The sequence below is a fragment of the Electrophorus electricus genome, chromosome 12 (genome assembly GCF_041902795.1).
Source record: "Electrophorus electricus isolate QZ-2024a chromosome 12, ASM4190279v1, whole genome shotgun sequence".
Taxonomy (NCBI): Eukaryota; Metazoa; Chordata; class Actinopteri; order Gymnotiformes; family Gymnotidae; genus Electrophorus; species Electrophorus electricus.
Genome location: NC_137508.1, coordinates 9,055,323 through 9,076,772, shown reverse-complemented (window position 1 = coordinate 9,076,772; position 21,450 = coordinate 9,055,323). Strand labels below are relative to the sequence as shown.

Genomic DNA, 21,450 nt, shown 5'->3' with positions numbered 1-21,450 from the left:
TTCAGTTTTGGTAGATGTTTTTAAATGCTTGTTCTTAGAGACTCAGAATGAAGGCAAAAAAGAGGTGTGGTTGATGCAAGCTTGAATTTAATCAACTGTTGGACAGTTTATTCATAGGATGCTACCCATGTAGCAGAATTGCTAGAGTACATTTGGGGGTGTTCCATTATAAAATGAATGCAATGGAATTGGGCAGTGGGGCTACAATTTAGATGATTACTTGTGATTTCAGTGTAATAACTTGAAGACCAAAGGATTAAACTGTGAAGACTTTACAGAGGTCATGTTTTGCAGCATGCTTATAAGCAAGGATGGCAATTTAGTTGCAGCTTGGCACTGGCACATCTTTATTTGTAATGGAGTTTCAGGTAAAGGGTTGATGGCATTGAAGATTAAAGAGATTGCCATGCAGTTGAGTCACCTCTGTAGCCCTGAAAGAGTTGTATGAATGTAATTATACTCCAGGTGAAACTACGAGCAGTTAGTCATATTTAATGCTTTGGTAAGATCAAAGTGACAAACCTTGCTCTTGAGCATTCAGTCTGACAATTATTTCTATAAATAGTATATCATCTGTGCTTTTGGTCATGTTTTTGTCTCAGAAAGAACATCTTCTGAGGCTGAAGTGATTCAAAGTACTTTTGTAGAATCTAAAATTAAACACTTTTATTGATAGATTAGGTTTAACTTCCTTAACTTGTTTAACTCTATGTTTCCTGATGACTCCAGGCAAAGGAAGATAGTGATCAGAGGACCCATCTTTATTAAGCCTGTCAAGGTGCTGCTATCTCCATTCAGGTCTAAAGCTAGCAGCAGATTCTGCATACCCTGGCCTATCTGGGACCTGGCTGTATATATGTGTCTACATTAAACTAAAGTGTTTTACTGTCAGTCTGTCACAAAAGACTACATGTAGCTACCTTAGCAGACTAATATATAGCTTCAACTCCCAATCTCTGTAAAGAAGAGGGATGGCCCAATCTTATGCATTCTTACAGTGGACTTCAATGCAGATATAATGATTCCAGGTGTTTACACCCATCTGTTTAACATCTGTTTTTACTAATGAGATTAGATTACATTACTATGACCTTTTAGTCTGAACTATACACGACAATTAAAAAAAATACTAATAATGTACTAGGCTCCTGTATGTCGTTCAATTTACGTTCATTTAACGACTTAAAGTTTAAAAAATACTATAGCTTTTGTTCACAGCAAGTGAGCTAGTCAACTGATAGCCTGGTCTGACACGTTATTTAAATGAAAGTAAAACAGTTTTGACGTCAAAGCGCATTCGATTGCGCGTCCTCGTCATAAGTAACTTTCAACCAACCTTAACGGAATCCCTGGGACTTTGCTTTTGACTCGCTTTATTTTGTCTAAGGGACTTATTTTGCCCTTTCCGAATCAGGCATGTACGAAACAGTTTTGGTTTCACGTTCAAAATTACACATATGCACTATTTATAACTTGCATATACTAAATGTGTGCTTTAAAGTCATACAGTTTTCGGCTACGGTAAATAATGCACGCGTGCGATTGGCTAAAACCTGTGTCATTTCTGCTCCAAACATCAGGCTACGTTGCACTGTGGACTTTTCCACGTCAGTAAATTTACTTCTGCAGCACGCTAATCAGTGTAAGATTATTTACAACCCATAGTAATACATAGACATTTTGGAATGACGTGAAATTGTTTAAATGGCAATGCTTTATTAACTGAGAATATTTATTCTCATTTCTTTTATACGCGTTGTGATAAAAACCTTTGCATTCAGTCCTTACCAGTTTGTAAGCTTGCTAGCTAGTTAACCTAGCTAGCTAGCTAGCCAAATCAGTAGAACAGGTATTGAACGCCATTTTGGTTTCGCAGCTGTACAGGTAAAGTAATATTTGTATGATTTGACAGTTGTGTGTAGTTGGAGAGAATACACATCATTTCTGCTGGGTGAACTGTAGTGAGGTTACTCTATTGACGTAGCTAGCTAGCTATATGGTGGACCCGATGCCAAAGATACTCTAGCTAGCTAGCTAGCTAGCTAGTAGTCGTTAGCAAGAATAGCTAGAATGAAATCTCAGAAGTTGGCTATAAACAGTGACCACACACATACTATTAGCTGGTAAAAATATATAGCTAGCTAATGTAGAGACATTGTTAGCTAGTTAGTTATCAAATTCGTAGATTACCATAACTAAATAGAGGAAGAATGTTTACGAAGCTATGTTAAGTCTCGTTTATATTTGTCAGCTGTCAAAATGGGCCTGTTCTGCTAACATACAGCAGTAGCGTAGTCACATTCACTAATACTGCCGCAGCTAATGTAGCTAGTTAGCTAGGTGGCTGGCTGGCTAGCTAGCTAAGATATTTTTTGCCCCTAGCAATTAGGTGTACACGTCTTCAGTGTCCTTAATACGTCGCTAATAGTGACGTACTAATTTATGGCTGACAAGCGAAATAACCACTTAGACCTGTCAAAATCTGCAAGATTATTAATCAGACTTTCTGGTGATAAATTACTTAGGGGGATAGAGTGTCATCTGTATTGTCTGTGGTTCATTTTGCAAAGCAATGACCTTATTCTGAAGGGCTACAATATAATATGTTTTGGCTCGGATATTTTTTCACGACTGTGTGGATCGTGTTAAAGTCTGAAGACACTATTTGTAGATGTCAGCTGGAATGGGAGAGGACAGCGTTTAACTCAATCATTCTCTTCCATAAAGATGATTAGGTTAAGATTTTGGTTTAGTGGATTAGGTGCTTTAGATAAAGATTGAAACTAAATACGATATGAGCTCCAAGGGCAGAGTGATGGTCATTCCTGAGCTAAAATATTCTTATATCATGCAGTCTGTGTTGTTTCATAAAACAGGAGGAACACAATCAGTGATATCTCTACTAGTGCTCATTTATTTTTTTGAACTGTAATGATGTCACTATAATTTTGCCTACATGAAAATGTCTGTAGCACAACCTAACTACATTTCCTTTGTTTTACTTCTAGTTTCGCTATGGTGGACAAAAACATATACATTGTTCAAGGGGAAATATCAACAGTTGTTGGTGCTATTAAGAGAAACTCCAGATGGAGTACCCATACACCACTGGTACATTTTTGTTTTTCTTATTTATTTTTAAATTAAGAGTTGACTTCAATCTCTAATAGATTGTAATTGGTATTATGTATAATTATGCATTTTGATATTTATGATTATCTGCCTAAAACTGGTCCATCTTCCACTATCCACTGGTTCCTATCTTCCACTCCATTTTGAGAAGTCTTCATGGTAGTGGAGATGACCTTTCTGTGAATTTGAAGGAAAAGATAAGCATAAATATTCTAATCTGTCCCCTAGTGCTATTGCTTATATGATTTTTCTGCTACAGTTAGGTTAGCCAACCAACCTATGCTTACTCAGATAAGTTAACTGTGGTTTAACGTAACTATACTGACTGAACTATACTGTCAGTGGTGATTTTCTGTTTTTTTCAAAATCCTTTTACATTAAGCAGTAGCCACAAATTGGCCCATAGTGTTTAGGCAACATCGAACATGGCTCAAGACAAAGCTTAATTTATGTCCTGATCCTATTGGAAAGTCTTGATTTCAGCCTTAGTCTTTATCAAGGCTTGAGATGTACTTTAGCTTAAATAAATAAGTAGTTCCAGTGTAAATAAAGTTTCCATTTCTCTCTCAGATCTCCGATTTACATTGTCAGTCAGGATCACTTTATTTTGAATGTGTCAGTGATTAGTTTTTGGGCTCAACAGATCCTCAAAGTGTCAAAACTGTTTATGCTCTCTCAGGATGAAGAACAGGATCCACTTCTCAACAGCTTCAGTTACTTGAAAGAGAAACTCAATAATATCAAAGGTAGACATACTCATGTGTAAGATTTCTTTCTGAATTTTCTGTCCTTATGTTATACATAATATACTTTTAAGTGCTGGTAACTTAAGTTAATATGATTGCTTATTTGCAAATGGCTTCAAGTACTTAAGTATACTTTGTCAAAGTTGCCTTGCTAATGGGTTATAAGTATCATAATCCATTTAGCATGCAAGGAATTAGTGACTCTCTGTCTAAGCAATTCAAGCCTGTTGAGAATAGGCCTAAATCAAAGACCCACTTGTCCAGTGGTACTGAGTTAAACATATGCCTACATATTTAATATTCACAAACGTGCCCCCATGGTAGAACAGTGTAAAAATATATTTAATCAGGTGTGCCGTATATCCACTGAGAAAGGTGGTGGCATTTTCAAGTTAGTCAATATTATCTTCTTAGTGTCTTATTGTTGGACCTTTATTCCACCTCATAATTTTTGGAGGTCCCATGGAAACTATATCAGTGTTTGTTCATTTAGTTATCTAAATGCCTCATAATGAACAAGACTGCTAAAGTAAATGTTATGCAGTCTTGTGCAAGTGTTCCTCTATTTAATATAATAAAATTTCTTTCTTACTATAAGTTCATGGGTTAGAAAGGATTGTGTTCTTATTTATAAAGGGAAATTTTACTAAAAGGGATATGAAATGGATGTGACTGCATAATATTTGAACACATTTTTTACTCCATGTACTTCATAGTTTATCATTATTAAAATGAATCTCAAACTCTGGATAGTAGAGGATTTAGTGTATGGTTTCAAGGGGGAGTCTGAAGAACATTACTTACACATATGCTGTTGTCAGTATATATTTGATTTTTACTGTAATTTTGTATTACTGTTGTAAACAAATTTGTGCATCAAAACATCTGAGCTTGACAACTATAAAAATGTGGGTTTAAATTGGTTGCCATGCATAGAATGGAATGCAGCACATCTATAAATATGAATATAGATATAAATGTAGATATGAGCTATCAATAGAATTCATGCTGTCAAAATAGTATGCCATTTTTGTATGTGTAAAAATATAAAAAGGCATCATGCTGACCGGTTATTACATGTTAAATTTTTAATTCAGTATTTCAGCTGATCCAAGTAGTTGTCAAATTGCTTTGTTTTCCTGCTCATTTTAGGGCAGACGCAAATTAAAGGATATTTGTGGATGCTTCTTTTTAATTCTATTTATAATGTTTTCTCCTAATGGCTGTGAAGTTGAAGGCTAATGTGCTTTCTCCAAAGTTTGTGTAGCCCATGACTACATCTCTTCAAGTTGCAGCTCAACAACATTGTGTGATGGGTGTTTGTGCTGGGAGGAGAGTACTAACTGCCAGTTTGGTCTTTGTGACCCAACTGACACAGTAGCTGACCTCAGTATCTGTTGTCAGTGAGAGAAGAACAAAATCTTTGTTTTTCCTCAGTATATTCTTGTGGTCAGTTGTGTTTTTGTGAACTTGTGGCCATATATTGTGGAATCACTGGAAGTTAATTAATTGAGTTAATGGAATTTGACTTTTAGTATTTCCATGATGCTGGAGCACAAAGAATATATTATTGCAATGTATATAGAATATTATATGCGTTAGCCCAGGCTTTCAAATTCATCTCTAAATCTGATTAAATATGAATTGCTTACTAGTTAGCTTCTGTTTGTGTGTGCTTGTGTGTGATTTCATAGTTCTATAAGGGAGATCTACAGCCAAAAACTGTTGTTAAAAGATGTAACAGAAGCAAGCTACCTAAGTGAACATTGATGAGTGCAGTTATAGAATAGCTTGGGAGTTGGCACTTGTATTCTGCACCATGATCTGTCAAACCTGTTTTGATCAACTGTGGAGTTCCTGAATATATGAACAATGTGAGCTGAGGGTTAATGGATAATGTGACATACTAGTCTGGCTAACCCAGAGGTCAGCATTTTGTCATCATGCTTGGGTGCCAAGCAAGAGCGAGAGAGAAGTAACGAGAGAGTTAAAGGGATGGAATGAAGTCTCTGGGACTTTGAGATTGTGCATAGGAAGTCTCGTTCCCCCCTAGTCCCCCACTATGTCATCTCTGGGGAGTATGGTTAGATGGACAGGCGCGGCTGCGTCTGGGGCCTGGAAGGAATCTGCCATGCTTTTTCATCTTGAACCCCAGCAGTTATGTTTGTTAGTTCCTTTAGTGACTGGAAAGTTATAAGTAATCCTGATGTTTTTTTTAGAGTAAGTGTAATGATCTATAAAGAAATAATTGTAATATGAAATAATATACTATGTAGTGCCTCATTTATTACACAATAATCTATAAACTGTTAGAATTAACGGTTGGTATATTTGCAAGAAGATTGTCTCTCCATCAATGGTTGAGCCCTGATAAGAGATGGGGGGGGGGGAGCATATAATCTAACTTGCTTTAAGGTGTACTGTCATGCATTTTGTTACTTTTCTTTGAAAAATTATAGCTTTTTAAATGCCTGTTGAGATCACTCTTGGGAATTAGACTGGCTCTTCAGTAAAGTGGTGGGCGGTTGAGCTGAGTCCCTTTTAAATGACAAATTCTCAGAGCTGACTAAAGTTGATTTCTCTGCCTTAATCTAAACTAATTTCCTTGGTGTGGTTTCATTTATTTTTTGTTTTAAAACTAGTATTTGATGGTCTATAGCAGTCCAGTTGCCTGCTGAATGAAAGACTGTACCATTCACACTGTCATCATTTTATTTACTCCAACAACTAAAGCCTCAGCCAAAGGAAATGTGGATTAGCCCCACTGTTTTCCTCACCACTTTCTCCGCCTTAAATGTTCTGTTCTCTTTCCCCTGTACTAGCCTTATGATTGGCAGGAGCATGTGCCATTCGGCGGTAGCATGCAGCTGTAAGTATATCATCTCCAGCTTTGGTTGGGTAAATATAGCAGAGGGACTTGTCAGGTTGGGAGATGGATTGTTCTGGGAAAGGAAATGTTGTCTCTTCTTCCACTTCTGGAACAGGAATGTTTTATGTATTTCTGAAACAAAGAATAGCCTGTATAGTCATGGGTTTTGAACATGGCTTCTGTGTTTTCCATCCCAACTATGTACAGTCAGTGCCAGATTCTTACTTAGTCTGGTATTCAGCCTCTTACTGTAAACAAGTTTATTTTCTTAGCATACTAGTGGAGGCAAGTAGTCTGCCTTCATGATATTAGTCTGATGGATTCTGAGAAGGTCCCTAATTTCGCAAAATCACCCCCAGAAAAGTTTGATAGATCATATTTGCTGTCAAATGTCCAAGATTTTTAAAACTGATGAAGCTGCATAATTTTGGATATTTTTTGCTCACGTCTTTATCTAGGCATGTTGGACATGTAACTGTGAACCATAATGACCATCAATGACTTCAGAAGGAATTTGGTCAAACCTTATGGAGAACTCAGGTGTTTCTCAGGAAGTGAGTTTCTGCATTAATTTACTGTTGAGAGTGGGTTTGTGCTTTGGCAAGTGCTTGTTTTTTTATTTTATTTTTTTATTTTTATTTTTTATATCTATGATGATTCTTTTAGGCTAGGTTTCATGTTATTTTTTTCATTATCTCAAGTGAATACTTTAGTATAGGGGATTTTGACCAGATTACTTATTTTCTGTGTAAATCTTCTCCTGTGGATCTAGTGTAAAGGGGCCAGAGTCATAGTTTTCAGCATCCAGATGCTGTGTTGCATGTTATTTTTGACTGTCGACAGGGATATCCACTCAGACATGTGTTTACTAATCCAGAGCTACTCTAGAAGAACAAATAAGTGTATTAAGGTGACAAATGGATGTTGGAAAATTTGAGTGCTGTTTTTCAGTAAGCAGGATTTACAATTTGAAAGGAATAGACATGTCAAAGAAAAGTGCCACTGGTCTAAATATGACTGATCCCATGGTAAAACTAGGAAACATCTCGGGTTTGGGACATGGACAAAAACAGTGAAATAAGATTCATTGTAAAGTTGAATAATTTTTGTGAATCTGTAAAACACTGCAGAACAGTACAACAATGAAAAGGACTGGGGATGAAACCGGTGTATTGCCTGACATGAAGATGGAGCCCTGTCCTCCTAACATTATTTCTTTCTTGGCTTTTTATGCAGCAGCCAGCCTCAGCCTTAGCCCGTTAAATCTTTAAATCTTACTGGTGTCTCGTCCTCCCCCTTTGCTACATTGAAGGTCAAATTTTTGACACGTTTGCAGAGGAATATGAAGGGATAAATCCCCTCATTTCTATTCATACAAATACAGACTTGAAGACGAGGGCTTCATTTGATTGACAGCTTTCTTTTACCTTTTACACCCACCTCCCCATCTGTTTCCTGTGTTTTAACGCTAACAAAATTCAGAAGCACTCCCCTAATTGACTAGAATCACCTAAACCTCATGAATGATAGGATTGTAGTTACTTCGGTAGCATGTACATCATGGTGATAGTTTCATCACTGACTTTTTGACCTTTTAGAATAATTCTCACTGTCCCCTGAACAAAGGACAGTAGAGATCGCTTAGCAAGGTCTTCTTGCTTGCTAAAATTAGTTGGCTTTCATTTGATCTGTTTTTCTTATTCAAAGTGCTGCATGTGCTCGTGAGCAGCAGTTTCAGTGTGTATACTCTCTCTCCCATACAAGAAAGTTACCTTCAGGTTAAGTTCACTTTCAAATAGAGCATTAGCCCATGTCTCCTGGCTACCTTTTGCTTTTATGAACTATGATTGTGAAGAAAACATGGTTAGTTGCTGCTAGTCGGTTGCTGCTAGTTCAGATTACTTAACATAAGTATATTGGGATTTGTGATACTTTTTCTTATTGGAAATAAAAAAGTATAAGGAATTTTTTGTAATTAAGTAATATATATACCCCCCCCACTAGTGTCAGTGCTTTTGGATGGCATGTAGCCTGCCATGTGTTGTAGACTGTGATCTGAGGTCTCTCTTGGCGTTCTTGCTCTGTTTCACTCTTTAGTGGAACCCAAGGTCAAGTGTGAGCTGTCTTAGGCTCACAGCTGTGCCTTGGTGCCAGTGTCCCAGTGAAGGCTTCACTCAGTACGTGGGTATACCTTGCACTCTTGAGGCCTGTTCTGTTCCTTTGCTATTTGATATCTGGACATATATCTTGTGCAAATGAACAGTAAGAATGTGCCTTGGCAAACACAGAGTAAAGAGGAACAGCTATAACTCAGATAAGTCAGCCACATATGCAAATATGTTTACTCATGGTGGCATTTGCTGAGGAGAAATCCCCTTGTGTGAATCTTTTGATGAGCACATTAGAGTTGTGTGTGGTCTATAGTTATAAATGGCAAAATCTCATTTCAGGCTGTAGAGTGACTGTGTAATACCAATTTGACATGGAGTAAGTAAAGTTTTGTTCAAATGGATGTTGGAGGATTGGAGTGCTGTTTTTCAGGAAGCAGCCCTTACAATCTGAAAGGCACAGGAAGTATTATTGTGGCTCTATTAAGCATTTTGGGAAAATGCCAGATTGAATCTAAGACAACAAGTAGACATAGCTCATAGGGGCCAAAATGTAATAACATCAGTTTAGTTTTCATGACTAATATTTTTTTTATTAATTTATACTTTTTCTGTGTATCATGTAAACAGTAGTGATCAGTCTGTTTTTTCTTCTTCCATTGCAGCAGTTTTTACCCCAGTTGAAAAAGATATATATTTGTTGAAAAATGAAAAGGAAAAAAATATTATTGAAAAACTGATCTAACTGATTTGAGTTAAACTTTCACCTGCAGAAAAAACACAGAGAATCCAAAAACTGCTTCTTGCCTTTTTAATTACCCCAGAGTGACTAATTATTGCATACCGTAGTAATACATTTGGTTTAAACCAAAGCACATGGTACATTAATCACAAGGACAAACATACAATGAAGTGAGGAGATAAACTTGCCCCACTATGCCAATAACTGACTCCGGGAGCCAATTGTACAGCTACATTACAAGCAGACAGGCCCATATTTTCAATCAATAGCTAGAGACCCAGTAATGTTTGCGCTACCACTTCACAACCCATTCAGCTAGTTAAGTAAGGTGACCGTTGAACATATAAATCCCCCCCCCCCATCCCCCTGGTAACATGACATCTAGTTGTGTGACAAAGAAACCTATGATGCTGATCTTGGTTTTCATATAGATTCATTTACAGTTAATGCATGAATTCATATAGATTAGTTTAATGCATAGTCATCATTAGTTATATAAGAAATGGATTTGACTGCTCTGTAAACCCTGGTTGAGTGTCTTGCTTGGGAAGAAATACAGCCAGTGTATCATTGTTCAGCTCTATAGTTCTGTACCACTAACGGGTACCATCAGAATAAGATTCTGAGATGTCAGTTCAACTAGTGACTATTGATTATAACACATAGGTCTCCAGACAAAGATTTTGCCTAATATTAGTTTCTCAAAACAAATTTTAGGCAAATTACCTAAAATATTGTTGGCTATGTGGTTTAATATTGTAGCTTTATAACCATTCTTGGAAAAAGAAGCCATTGCTGGCCTAAGACTTAAGGATATTTTTTGTTTGTTTGTTTTTTAGAAGTGCATAAACTCAGCATATTTTTGAGTTGGTTTTAATTTAATAACTTCAGTGATTACAAATATCTATTTTAGTTATATTAAATTGTTCATTAATAAGTACTGTTGGTTGTGCACCACAAAACCTAACATGTCTCCTGTGGCAAGTGCATTGACATGCGTGTCAGACTGAGTATTATCATTATCCCCTCTTTGCTAAGATGAGGATTTGAGGTATTTTTTCCTGTCAATGTAAAGGCAAGTGAGTTGAGATGGAGACCTTGACCTATTAAATAGCGAGAGTTTGACTAGAAGGAATTTACAACTGCTGTCCCCTGAGGAGGGAGGCCTTCTTTCCATTGGTCCAAAACAGGAGCCCAGGGTTTCCATTACAGTGAGATTCTCAACTGTTCCATGCTGCCCCTCAATTCTTTCATCTGGCCTTGTCTATGGTGGAAAGCTCAAACATGAAAGAAACTGAACTCTATTGCTCATCTTTGATGAACATGCAGTAAAACATTATTTTCTTTGAAAAAACCATCGATGAACATCATGAAGTAAATTAAATGTCTTATAATAGTGATTTACTGTAAAAGCTTCAACTTAAGGCTAACTGCTCCATAAGCCATTTATGATTTTATGTTATTTTCTTAGGTAAGGCTGAGGACTTTGTTGGCTTGGTGAGTGATGGTTTCCTATGGTATCTTCATCACCCAGGCAGTGTGCTTGTGTCACACTAGAGACAAGCTCACCATGGCCCGTGTGCTACGGTAGTAAAATGCTCTATCAGTTGTGGTGACGAATGTTTGTCCCCTCTCTTCCAGGCAGCCACCCAGCTCTGGTTAGTAGCTGTAAATCTGGCCAGTTAATAGGGCACTAACCGGGGACTGACAGGCGGGGCTTAGGCCCGGTGTGAGGAGGCGATGCAACTGTTGTCCTGTTTCAGAGTCTCTCAACAATGTGCTGAGTGCATGGAGAGGCCCCACAGAACCATTAATCATCCATCGGGACTGGGGATGGCTACAAGGAGAGGAGAGTGTGAGAGAGGGGCAGGAGTTTTAGAGAATGGTGGGAGGTCCGGATGTGCTGATGGGAATGAAGGGCAGGAGAAGAGAAGGTAGAGAGGTGGCTGCCTGCTGCCAGGTTAAAGCTGATGCATTCATAACCTTATAAAAAGATTATGACTATAGATTTTGAAAAGTAGTCCTTACTACTGTTCCAGCATTTTTGCATTGCCTTTTTTGTTTTTGTAATATGAAGAATGTGGTTACACCGAAGAACAGATAACTTTGTGTGGAGCAATATTTTATCAGCATCTTAACATGCAGAAGTATCTAAACAAGCACTGTGAAAGAAAAATGGATTTTTACCTCACAGCTTACTGTGCGCTCAGAATAGTTGAGATCCTTATGTAGAGAGCATATAAGATGCAAATTTTCTCACGTTACACTCAGCTTTCGTTGAGGTTAGCTCTAATCCCTCATCAACACGCCAAATGATTTTGAACAAACATCGCTGCTTAATTACTTTACACTTTCTGAATTATCAACCTCGTGTAAACTGAAATTTTCCTATCTTATTTTGTATTAAAGTTCAATTAAATGTGTGTCAATAAACACAGGACAGCCATATCTGTTAGATGTTTTTGATTCATGGAAAATGAATGCAAACAATAATTAGACATTATGTGACTGATCCTGGATCAGTATCATCTGGATCCTTGTCAGTACTATGTGAATCCTTGTTAGTGTCAACTTAATGTTGCCTGAATGTTAGGTGTACTTAAAAGGCTAGTCTACTTTAAGCCAATGTTGGTCTGCCTGACTAATAAGAATGTTGCCCATTAAAATACTAGTGTCTTAGGGAGCAGGATTCTGTAAAGTTCTGTTAAGCATGTTTTAATGAGGTGGCCCCGTATAGTCTGACCTGTGGAATGTGTCTGTCTATGGTCTTGCATGACAAAAGAACATTGGCCACAAGTATTGCTCTAATAATGCCACAAAGAGAATTGAGGACATTTATATTTTGTGTTGTATTAAGGTTGGGCTTTTAGGTGTTTCAGCAACTCTGCCTACTCCTGTCTGTCCTTCTGCAGGTTCAACTCCAATCTCTGCATGGTGACACTTAGACAGGATACACAGACTTTTTGAGATTGAAAGATTTTTGAGACACGTAGGTATTAGCAATTTTTGGAAGTGTTGGCTTATAGTGTGCAAGCATATGGATTACTGTGCGTAAATTATGCAGGCCAGCTTCGAATCCTTCATCTAGCGGTAGGCGAAGGGAAACCCCTGGTATGTAGAAGTCTGTTTCCCCGGTGTGGGATGAGGGCGCGATTCCTTCTGATAGAGACTCAGCCTGTGGATGGAGTCAGGCCAGTAACGGTCCCAGCCCTGATGGAGTATTTGTCTTCTGGGGTAGAGTTGTGTTGTTTTGGAATGCAGCCCAAAGCAGGTGGTAATCTCTTTCTAAGGCTACATGCCAGCATGAGACTGATGGCAAAGAAGTACTGTAAGGGAGAATTGAAAATATGTCTTTTTTTGATGCTTTTAAGGCTCATGCTTGTATATAGTACTAAAATAAATAATGATAAATAATGTAATTGGGTCATGTCAGAAGCACTTCTGCATATGGCCTACTGCTTGCATGCTCATATATAAACGCCAGAGGCTACAGATAAACTAAGAAACAAAGGAAGGGATACTTTTACCAGTATTTAATACGGATAGCGTTTAACCCTGAGCTTTGTGGCTGTAACATTTATCATCTGCTTCAGAATGTTTGGTAAGATGGGTAGAAGTGGTTGAGTCATAGATAAATGCAACTTATTCTGCTTTTGGAAAGAATATTGTAAAACATGGATAAAAAGACCATTTCACTTGGCACAGTGTGATGTATCTGGTCAAGAAGTAAATTGCTGAGAAATAAATTGAAGTGCAGCAATGATAGTTCTATTTGTCTGTGGACGAATCCTTCATATAATGTTACATCAGCGATTCCATGCATTTCTACTGAGAGTAAGGAGCTCTGTGGTGCAGAAAGGTTGTGTTGAGAATCCAGAGACCAATCGTGGGCTTAGTCTGGACAGATGGGGAATGGAGAGGAGTTGGGGGTTTGCAGAAATAAGGGCTAATATTAGTATTGCAGAGGCACTGCCTTGTGTGACGTTCAGATCTTAAGCCTAGGGCGTCCTAGTGTGAATCCCAGACTGCCTTTATGGACAGGGCTAATAAACCTTACTCTACACACGTGCACACAGTCTGCACACAGCTGCTTGTTATTTTATGCCCTATAAGGGCCTTGTGACCACGAACATTCTAATACACATATCTAATTAGATAGGCATTGCTATGTGAATTCAGGTCCAACTGTTTGGTATTGGTTCACTACTCTTGTGTACACACACACAGATATAGACTGACAGTCTCATTGGCACATCAAATTTAAACAATGCTGTTTTCATGTCAATATGCAAGAAAGGAGACTATCAATCACAGTGCATGTAAATTACATGTTCCTATTGTTAGGAGGTAATCTTTCCTTTGTTCATGGTACAAACATAAAAACTGTTGTCCATCTCTTAAAAGTAAATTTTGTTCATTGTTTTTGAATGACTGATAATTGATGTTAAAATATGCAAAGGAGTTTGCAAAATTTTGTTCTTGATATATTATTAAATGTTAGATTATATAAAGGGCTGGGGAGCATGTCTTACATTTCACAGATGAAAACGTTAATTTAATTTGTGGATGTGTGACTGAGTACTGGGTGGAGCTTGGTGGTAATACATCAAATATGACAAGCCTGACTCTGACCTATATAAGGGGCATGAGAGGTGTATTATTTTGCTAAATCTTGGTGGAACACAATCTTGTGAAAAAAACAAAATCAGTCCAGTTGTCTCTTCTGATATATGATGAAAATGAGAAAAATAGTAGATGTTTTATTGTCAAAGAACTGGTGATGGGCCATTAAAATTTATATTTTTTGAGCTTCAGTGTTTCAGGAGATTGGATGTTATTAGCTCTGCGCTCATCACGTTGCTCATTTAACATGTCCAGCTCATTTTACACTTCAGTGAAAGCTTGTGACAGAATTGGCTTGTATAGACAAAAGGCTTTGAACCCTTCCCTCCCTCACCTACAGTCAGCACAGAACATAATTCAGGCAGTAACATTCAAGTGATGGCCAAGTATTAAAAAAGCATCACCTATTTTTGGGCAACAGCTGGGTTTGAAGCAGAGCGCCATTGTAAAGGTGAGAAGGGTTAGAACTTTCTTGTTGGCGTCAGGGTTATGGAGGAGGAACAGGCGCCCTCAGATGATTAAACAACTGCCAGCCATTCAGGGAGCGCATAAATATTCAATGGAGAGAGGTGACATGCAAGGATCGTCCTTTAAACCTGTTGAGTTATTCTTAAATAGAATGGGCTCAGTGCTGCCGATTACAAATTTTGACAAAAGCTGGTATGCTGACAGGGGTGGGAGACTGGCTGGGAGGAGGCCCCCACAGCTGACGAGGGGACATGCTAACAACGTAGGACAACAAGAAGGCGATGACTGCTCTGAAAGCAAAATAGACCCGCCAGCATAGTGCTGCTCCAACAATCCTCCCTCAACTCCTGCTCCCACTTTTTGGGGTTAGTGTGGTGCCAAGTATGCTAAGTAATTCAGTGGCAACTATCACAAAGGGGTTTGATTTTTTTTTTATGCTGCTTAAAGATCATAGACCAGTTTGTTATTTTGTGTATTCTTTAAGGATATACTGGTTATTTAATCTACTCGATAATGCCTGCATCAGACAGCTACTTGAAAATGTAAACTTGTTCTATTTTTTTTTTTTTAGAAATACTGTAATAGGCAAAAGTCACTAGATTCTGCTTTTGTTCATTTAATCTGAATATTTAATATGGATTCTGTTTTGTTCATTTAATCTCCATGAGGGATTTATCTATTTAAAGTTAGTTTGTGCTTGTGCATTTGTGTTCTTATTTGATAACTGATTTGCAGCTGTGCCCTGTCTTCCCTGCTGAGCAAATCCAGAAGACCTGTAAAGTCCTGCCAACTATGTTATGCACATAAGCCTCTGTTGGTTTAAATCTCTAAAAAATCCTGGTAAACTGGCACTGGTGGCAATAGTGATGACCAGTGATGAAATCCTGACCTTAAATTTATGACATTACTGAGTACCAGTGTATGTTGCTTTGTAAGTTGTGGAATAATGAGGTCACATAGAAATGAATCTGTGAGCCAGTAGATTCCTCTAGTATTGTTTAGTGCAGTATAGGTCAAGCTAATCTGGAGCTCAAATACAGACTCCTCCTTTTTTAACAGCAGAGCTGTATAGGTCTGATCTTTAAAATAGATATTCAGTGGCCTGTGCAGATGCCCTTTTTATTATTACTATTATTATTATTTTTATTATTATTATTATTATTATTATTAGTAGTAGTAGTAGTAGTAATAATAATAATAATAATAATAATAATAGTAGTAGTAGTAGTAGTAGTAGTAGTAGTAGTAGTAGTAGTAGTAGTAGTCGTCGTAGTAGTAGTATTTTGTTAAAAGTGTATGATTTGAGAGCATAACCATTAAAAGTGAGTGTGTCATCATAGATTTTAATATATAGGTTTTTATTTGATCTTGCGTGGTCTTAAATTTCTGGTACTATTTTTGGGAAGTTTGATTTCTAAATTGGTATGTTTCATTTCTAACTCGGTCCTAAATACATTTAGTGCTTATACCTAAGCTGTGGTTTTAATTTATTTGGGGTCAAATTGAACCTTTTTGGCCTTTTGAGGCCAAAGTCCCATTCCTGACCTTAATCCCACATTTCATAACCCCACATGGATATTTCAGAGACTACCTTTCATTTAATATCCTACTACATAACCTGCTTTATGAACTCCTAACCTGACTTGTGCTTATTGTCAACATCCATAATGTACAATATTCAACACTTTAAAATTGGCTTGGCTGCTTCTGACATTGGTCATTGGCCTTTGTCATCTAAACATCTCAAATGTTTTGCTTCTTATATAAATTGTATCTGTTTCGTTTTTCTAAATGAAGTAATTCCTCCTATGCACTAAAAAAAATAATTAAGTTTGACAAATTATGCAGAAACAACCTATAGGTTGCACATAGGTTAAAAGGCAGTGGTTGGGTATTTTAACTTTTTTATTGCTTTATTTTGTTCTATTATGAAGCTATTTGATGGATTTTATTACACTTTCATCAATCATATTGCATGCTATGGTTCTTACCATCTACCATAGACTAAGCTATATGACAATTATGAATTGAGAGAAGTGTATTTGGTCTTGTAATGTTCTATATAAAGTTCTTGGTCTTATAAAGGTTCACTGGCCTATTAGTGGTAATCTCTTTTCATACACATTTTCCATTTTCATTTAAGGTGACAAAAGGGATAGCTAATTGTTTTTCCTGTTTATCAGACATGACATGACCACTGGCCCAAGTGGTTGAGGAGGCCCACTGTTGCTATAGCTAAATATACATCCCTGACAGCTTCATAATAGCTTCCAGGATGTTCATTTGAAAATAAAAACAAAGCAACATTTCTAGTTGATTGGTTCTGAAAAGCCATTTTTCCTTGCTGAATGGGGAAAAATGTGGACTTCAGCATTCCATAGCACTGATGCCAGTTGGTTTGGATGGGCGCAGTGTTGCGTGTGCAGAATGAACAGGGAGAGATAGAGATGTGACAGACTGCAAAAACCTGATTTATGGGAAAGTGGCAGAGGACAGAAAAGTAACAAACAATTTATAAACGAGATACAGAGAAATGAGAAGTTCAGAATTGTATTTTTTTTTTTTTGCAAGGGGATTGTTGGAAAAAAAAAATTAATATGAACAATATGGCAGAAACATTTTCGGAATGCATTATATATATTGTAATTGTTAGTATTTTGGAGGTTTGCTAATAAATGATACCAGCAGAAAACCCATGTAAAAATGGTATTAATACAATGATTTTTGTATAAATAAACTATTTGAGATGGAACAAGAGCAAAAATCAAGCAAGTAGTTGAAAAAAATATTAAAATATTGTATTGGTAAAGGGCATACCCATGCAGCTACTTTTTCTGTTGGCATAATACCAAAGTTTGAAGCTTTTTGTAATTGTTTTTTTAATGAAACAGTTGGTCAGTTTTTTTGCAAGTATTGACAATGGGCCAAATTCGTAAAACCTATTGCCAGATTTAATATTGACTTTAGCAGCAAATAGTGCCACAGTAACACATTTCCTCATTTATAAAATGTGGATTACCCGCGTATTTTAGCGTGTTATTTTTGGTGTTAACAGATTTTGTCCCAATTTGCATATGTCATTAGCTAATATAACACTGCTTTGTAAAAAATGCCACCTGAGCCTCTCTGATTTTTCTTAATAAGAAATCTTGCATGAAAACTTGTTGCATTTCAGCAGAATTCGCCATTTTGAATATGCCATTTATATGAATTGTATAGATTTGAGTTTTTTGGGGGTGGGAGACTGTTGGTCTGCTTCTAACAAGATGAAGTCCTGCTCATTATCTTGCCAACAAGATGAAGTCCAACATATTAGCTGGCTATATGGGCTATGGTCGAATACTATGTAGTATAGATACTATATGCTATGCTGGATACTATATGCTATGCACTTTTCAGTTAGTAGTTCTTTTAGTAGTGCTTAGTACTAATTAATTAGTAACTCTTAATTTACTTCACAAGTGTTTTCCAAGTGCAAGCGGTGTGACTGGCAGCTGTTTCAACGAATATAGGTCGTTTAGACCAAAATGTAGACGCCTCACATGCCTTGTTTGTTTACCTATTTAGTCAGCTACACTTGTGTGCCTAGCAAACCATCACTTGCGCATTGTAATCCGATAAAGTGTCGTGCATGCGTGTGAAGCTGTTTGGTGAAACTGATGCAGCTATAGATGATGAATGACTTGACTGCCAATACTATTGGACATCATGGAAAGGAAGGTGCTTATTTTAGCTGAGGTTTATGTGGAGTTGTTTTGGTGCAGTTATGAGCTGGAAGCTGAGAGTGGGTTTAGAGGGTTAGTGGATTCTAGCATGGACTAGCAATGATGTTTGCATTGCAAATCACTGGATGTTTCACTCCTGGAAAAATTCGTAATCCTGTTACAAGTTGTAAGTATAAATGACAGCGTACTATTTCTTTACAGTATCACCGCATTTACAGTGTTATAGTATTTTCCCCAGCATAACCTTTTAGCCTAATAGCAATGAAGCTAATACTGTTTAGTCTTTAATAATGGAACTATGAATCAAATTTTGTCCTTTACTAAGTTGAACATTGTTGTGATGTTATAGCAAAAATGATCTTGCACACTTGACGTATAGTGACTGATGACTTTGTGTGCATTTGGAGAGGTTTTTGGGCACTTTGGAGATGTCTAGCACACCTAGTGGAAAATACTGTGTAGCTACTTAGTAATTTCGTGTACAGTCAGTGATCTGTCTTGTTGTGGGTCTTTAATATGTATAGCCTCATTTACATGCTGATTTTGATTGGCTCTGAGCACAGGTGAATTTAACATAGCAGTAAGTTGACACCAGTGCACTAGTTATTACCACTGTAACTTTATGAATGGGACATTTTGCATGGCATATCACAGTTACCGTCATATTTTATGAGTCTGACCCATTACCTTTGATATACTATAGAATCATATTGCAACAGTTTATTGCAACAGTCATTATTTATGCCAGTCTTTTAACTATAAGCAAGAGCTCTGCAGGGTATTGTATTTGCCTTTAATTTGGATGCCAGTGTATTCAGTAGATGCATATAATGCTTTGCATACATTGGCTTTGAGGGGAAAAACCCTTGATTTTGATTTTGCAGATGGTGTACAACACTAACAAGTTTTGTTTGCATTAACTTTATTACTTTTAGTCAGCTGTCCATTCCTTCTATCGTATGTATCTCCACTCACTGTGCCAAGTGTAGACAACCTACATTTTCATCACTAGGGTTATCTTTTCCAGTTTAGATCATTAAATGAGCCCCTACTAATGCATTGCCTTTGTATTTTTCTAGTGTACAGTTTGTTTTTGGACCAGAGCAGCGAGTTGCAGTCATGTGTCCATCTGTTACATTACCTGTGTGGTGTGGCAAATGAAAGGAATTAAACAGAATGTATGGCCAAATTCCTTTATTCCCTAGTATTTGTATACTATTCAGTTAGAATTTGTGTGAGATCCTTGATATGTGAATTGTGTGGATGGAAAGGTTTCAACCATTTACATTTATACTTGATTATAACAAAATTGAGCCTTAGTTGTTCTTGAATCAAATGCAACTCTGAATTCACCCATTGATGGAAAACTTCTCAGCCTCCTCGCCTCTCCAGTAGATACTGGAGATAATGACTGTATCCAAGTGTCCATGTTTGATCTGACCTAAATTTAATGGATAAAATATTCAGGTTTTTTTGTGTGAACAGTGGGTGTTAGTAAAAGTGGTCTGTTGTCAGAATAGAAGAAGCAAATAAACAAACAAAAAAAGATTTCATCAAAATAAGTAGCACTTCTGGACCTCCATTTGTACAAGACATTCTCATGTGAAAGCTGTGCATGAATGTTTACAAACACCTATCTGGCTATTGGTATCTAAGAAGAATTTTGTCATGAATTCATAAAGATAATGCACTCCCTGGCCCAAGGCCCATGTGTTCAGCTGTCCCACGTTACCACACAGTATGGTGGAAGAGCCACTTAACGGCGCATGGTTTAAAATTACCGCACTGCTGGCAAACGGCTGCAGTATTCTACTCTACCACTTCTGTAAATTGTGTTTGTATTTCTTTTTTGCCTCTCCGGTTTTGGGTAAATTATGTGCTGAGAGATGTTTTATGACAAACAGCAAGCCCCAGGGAAGTGCACTTCAGACATCACTCGAAGGCAGCGGTAGGGGATGAGAATACTCAGCCTTTGCTCTTCAGACCCTTAGAGGCAGTTTAGGTCAGGCTTGTCTAAGTTAATCAGTGCTTTTATTAGTTTTTTCCTCTTTGTTCACTTGAACTGTATTTATGTAGAGAATCTGAACATAGCCAGCATCAGTGTTTGAAAATGGAGGGTACATTGTGCTCTCTCAGCTCTCCCGACTCTTGTGCATGCTGGGCTGGTTACAGTACTGCAGACATGCAGGCCCTCAGGGGAGTAATTTATGACAGTTGTCGCCTTGGTCTGCTAAGCCGTGCAGGGCATCGCCTGCCACTCTCAGAGTAGCATTTCAGTGCCCCATTGGGGGTAAACCCGATAGGGCTTTAGTGTTTGCCCACTACGGAGACCCCTGTGGCATCAGTGAACAGAAATGTTGTCCCTGGTTCTGTGTTGTCCAAAGTCATCAGCTGTTGCCATGGAGAGTGAGACTGACACCAGTAAGCACAACACTTTTGTCTTGGATGCAGTATCACTATAGGAAATGTGTTACAAACTTGCCCAAAGCTTTTTCAGTAATGTTGGTCATAATTAGGCTTTCAAAAATAAATTCTCTTTTTTTCCATTCTCACTAAAAATGTATTTGTGCCACTACTGTGAATAAAATGTAGTTTATGAGAAATATAGCATTGTTCAAAAAGTTCAAGTTCGGTTTATTTGTCACATACATAGTCATACACAGTACAACACACAGTACAAAAAGAGGACAACTGACCATCATTTAAGGTAAATCTTGTAAATCTGGTTAAATAAATATTTGATTCTGTATATTTAAACCTGTATTAAAGATAAAGATTCCCTGATTATGTGATCAGAGGCAATTTTATCATATGATCAATTTGACATGAATTGCACCAGTGTAGGAGAACAGGATCTATGCTGATTACTGCCAATTATGGTAGTTGAAAATAATTAATGTTCAAAACAGGTTTTAAGGTTTATTGTACAATGTAAGTAACTAAATCTTAACAACTGTAATTTTTCTTTAATCTCTCAACTAGCAAATGGAAGCCCACAAAGCTATTCATTAATGCTCTTTTGCTCTGTTAGCACTTT

The 21,450-nt window shown here is 37.3% G+C and overlaps 1 protein-coding gene across 12 annotated transcripts in view; it reads left to right on the top strand.

The window, feature by feature from the left end:
- Positions 1-1,580: 1,580 nt before the first annotated feature.
- gbf1 (golgi brefeldin A resistant guanine nucleotide exchange factor 1) overlaps positions 1,581-21,450 on the top strand; it is a 56,602-nt gene continuing 36,732 nt past the window's right edge. For 9 of the 12 annotated variants that reach the window (XM_027011580.3, XM_027011507.3, XM_081725160.1 and 6 more), the window contains exons 1-3: positions 1,586-1,884; positions 3,009-3,111; positions 3,812-3,878. In XM_027011580.3, coding sequence (XP_026867381.2) covers positions 3,016-3,111; positions 3,812-3,878 — 163 coding nt within the window. In that variant the 5' untranslated portion in view covers positions 1,586-1,884; positions 3,009-3,015. Of the gene's footprint in view, positions 1,885-3,008; positions 3,112-3,811; positions 3,895-14,900; positions 15,054-21,450 lie in introns of those variants that run through there. The other 3 variants (XM_081725156.1, XM_081725161.1, XM_035531343.2) reach the window with 3 other exon arrangements.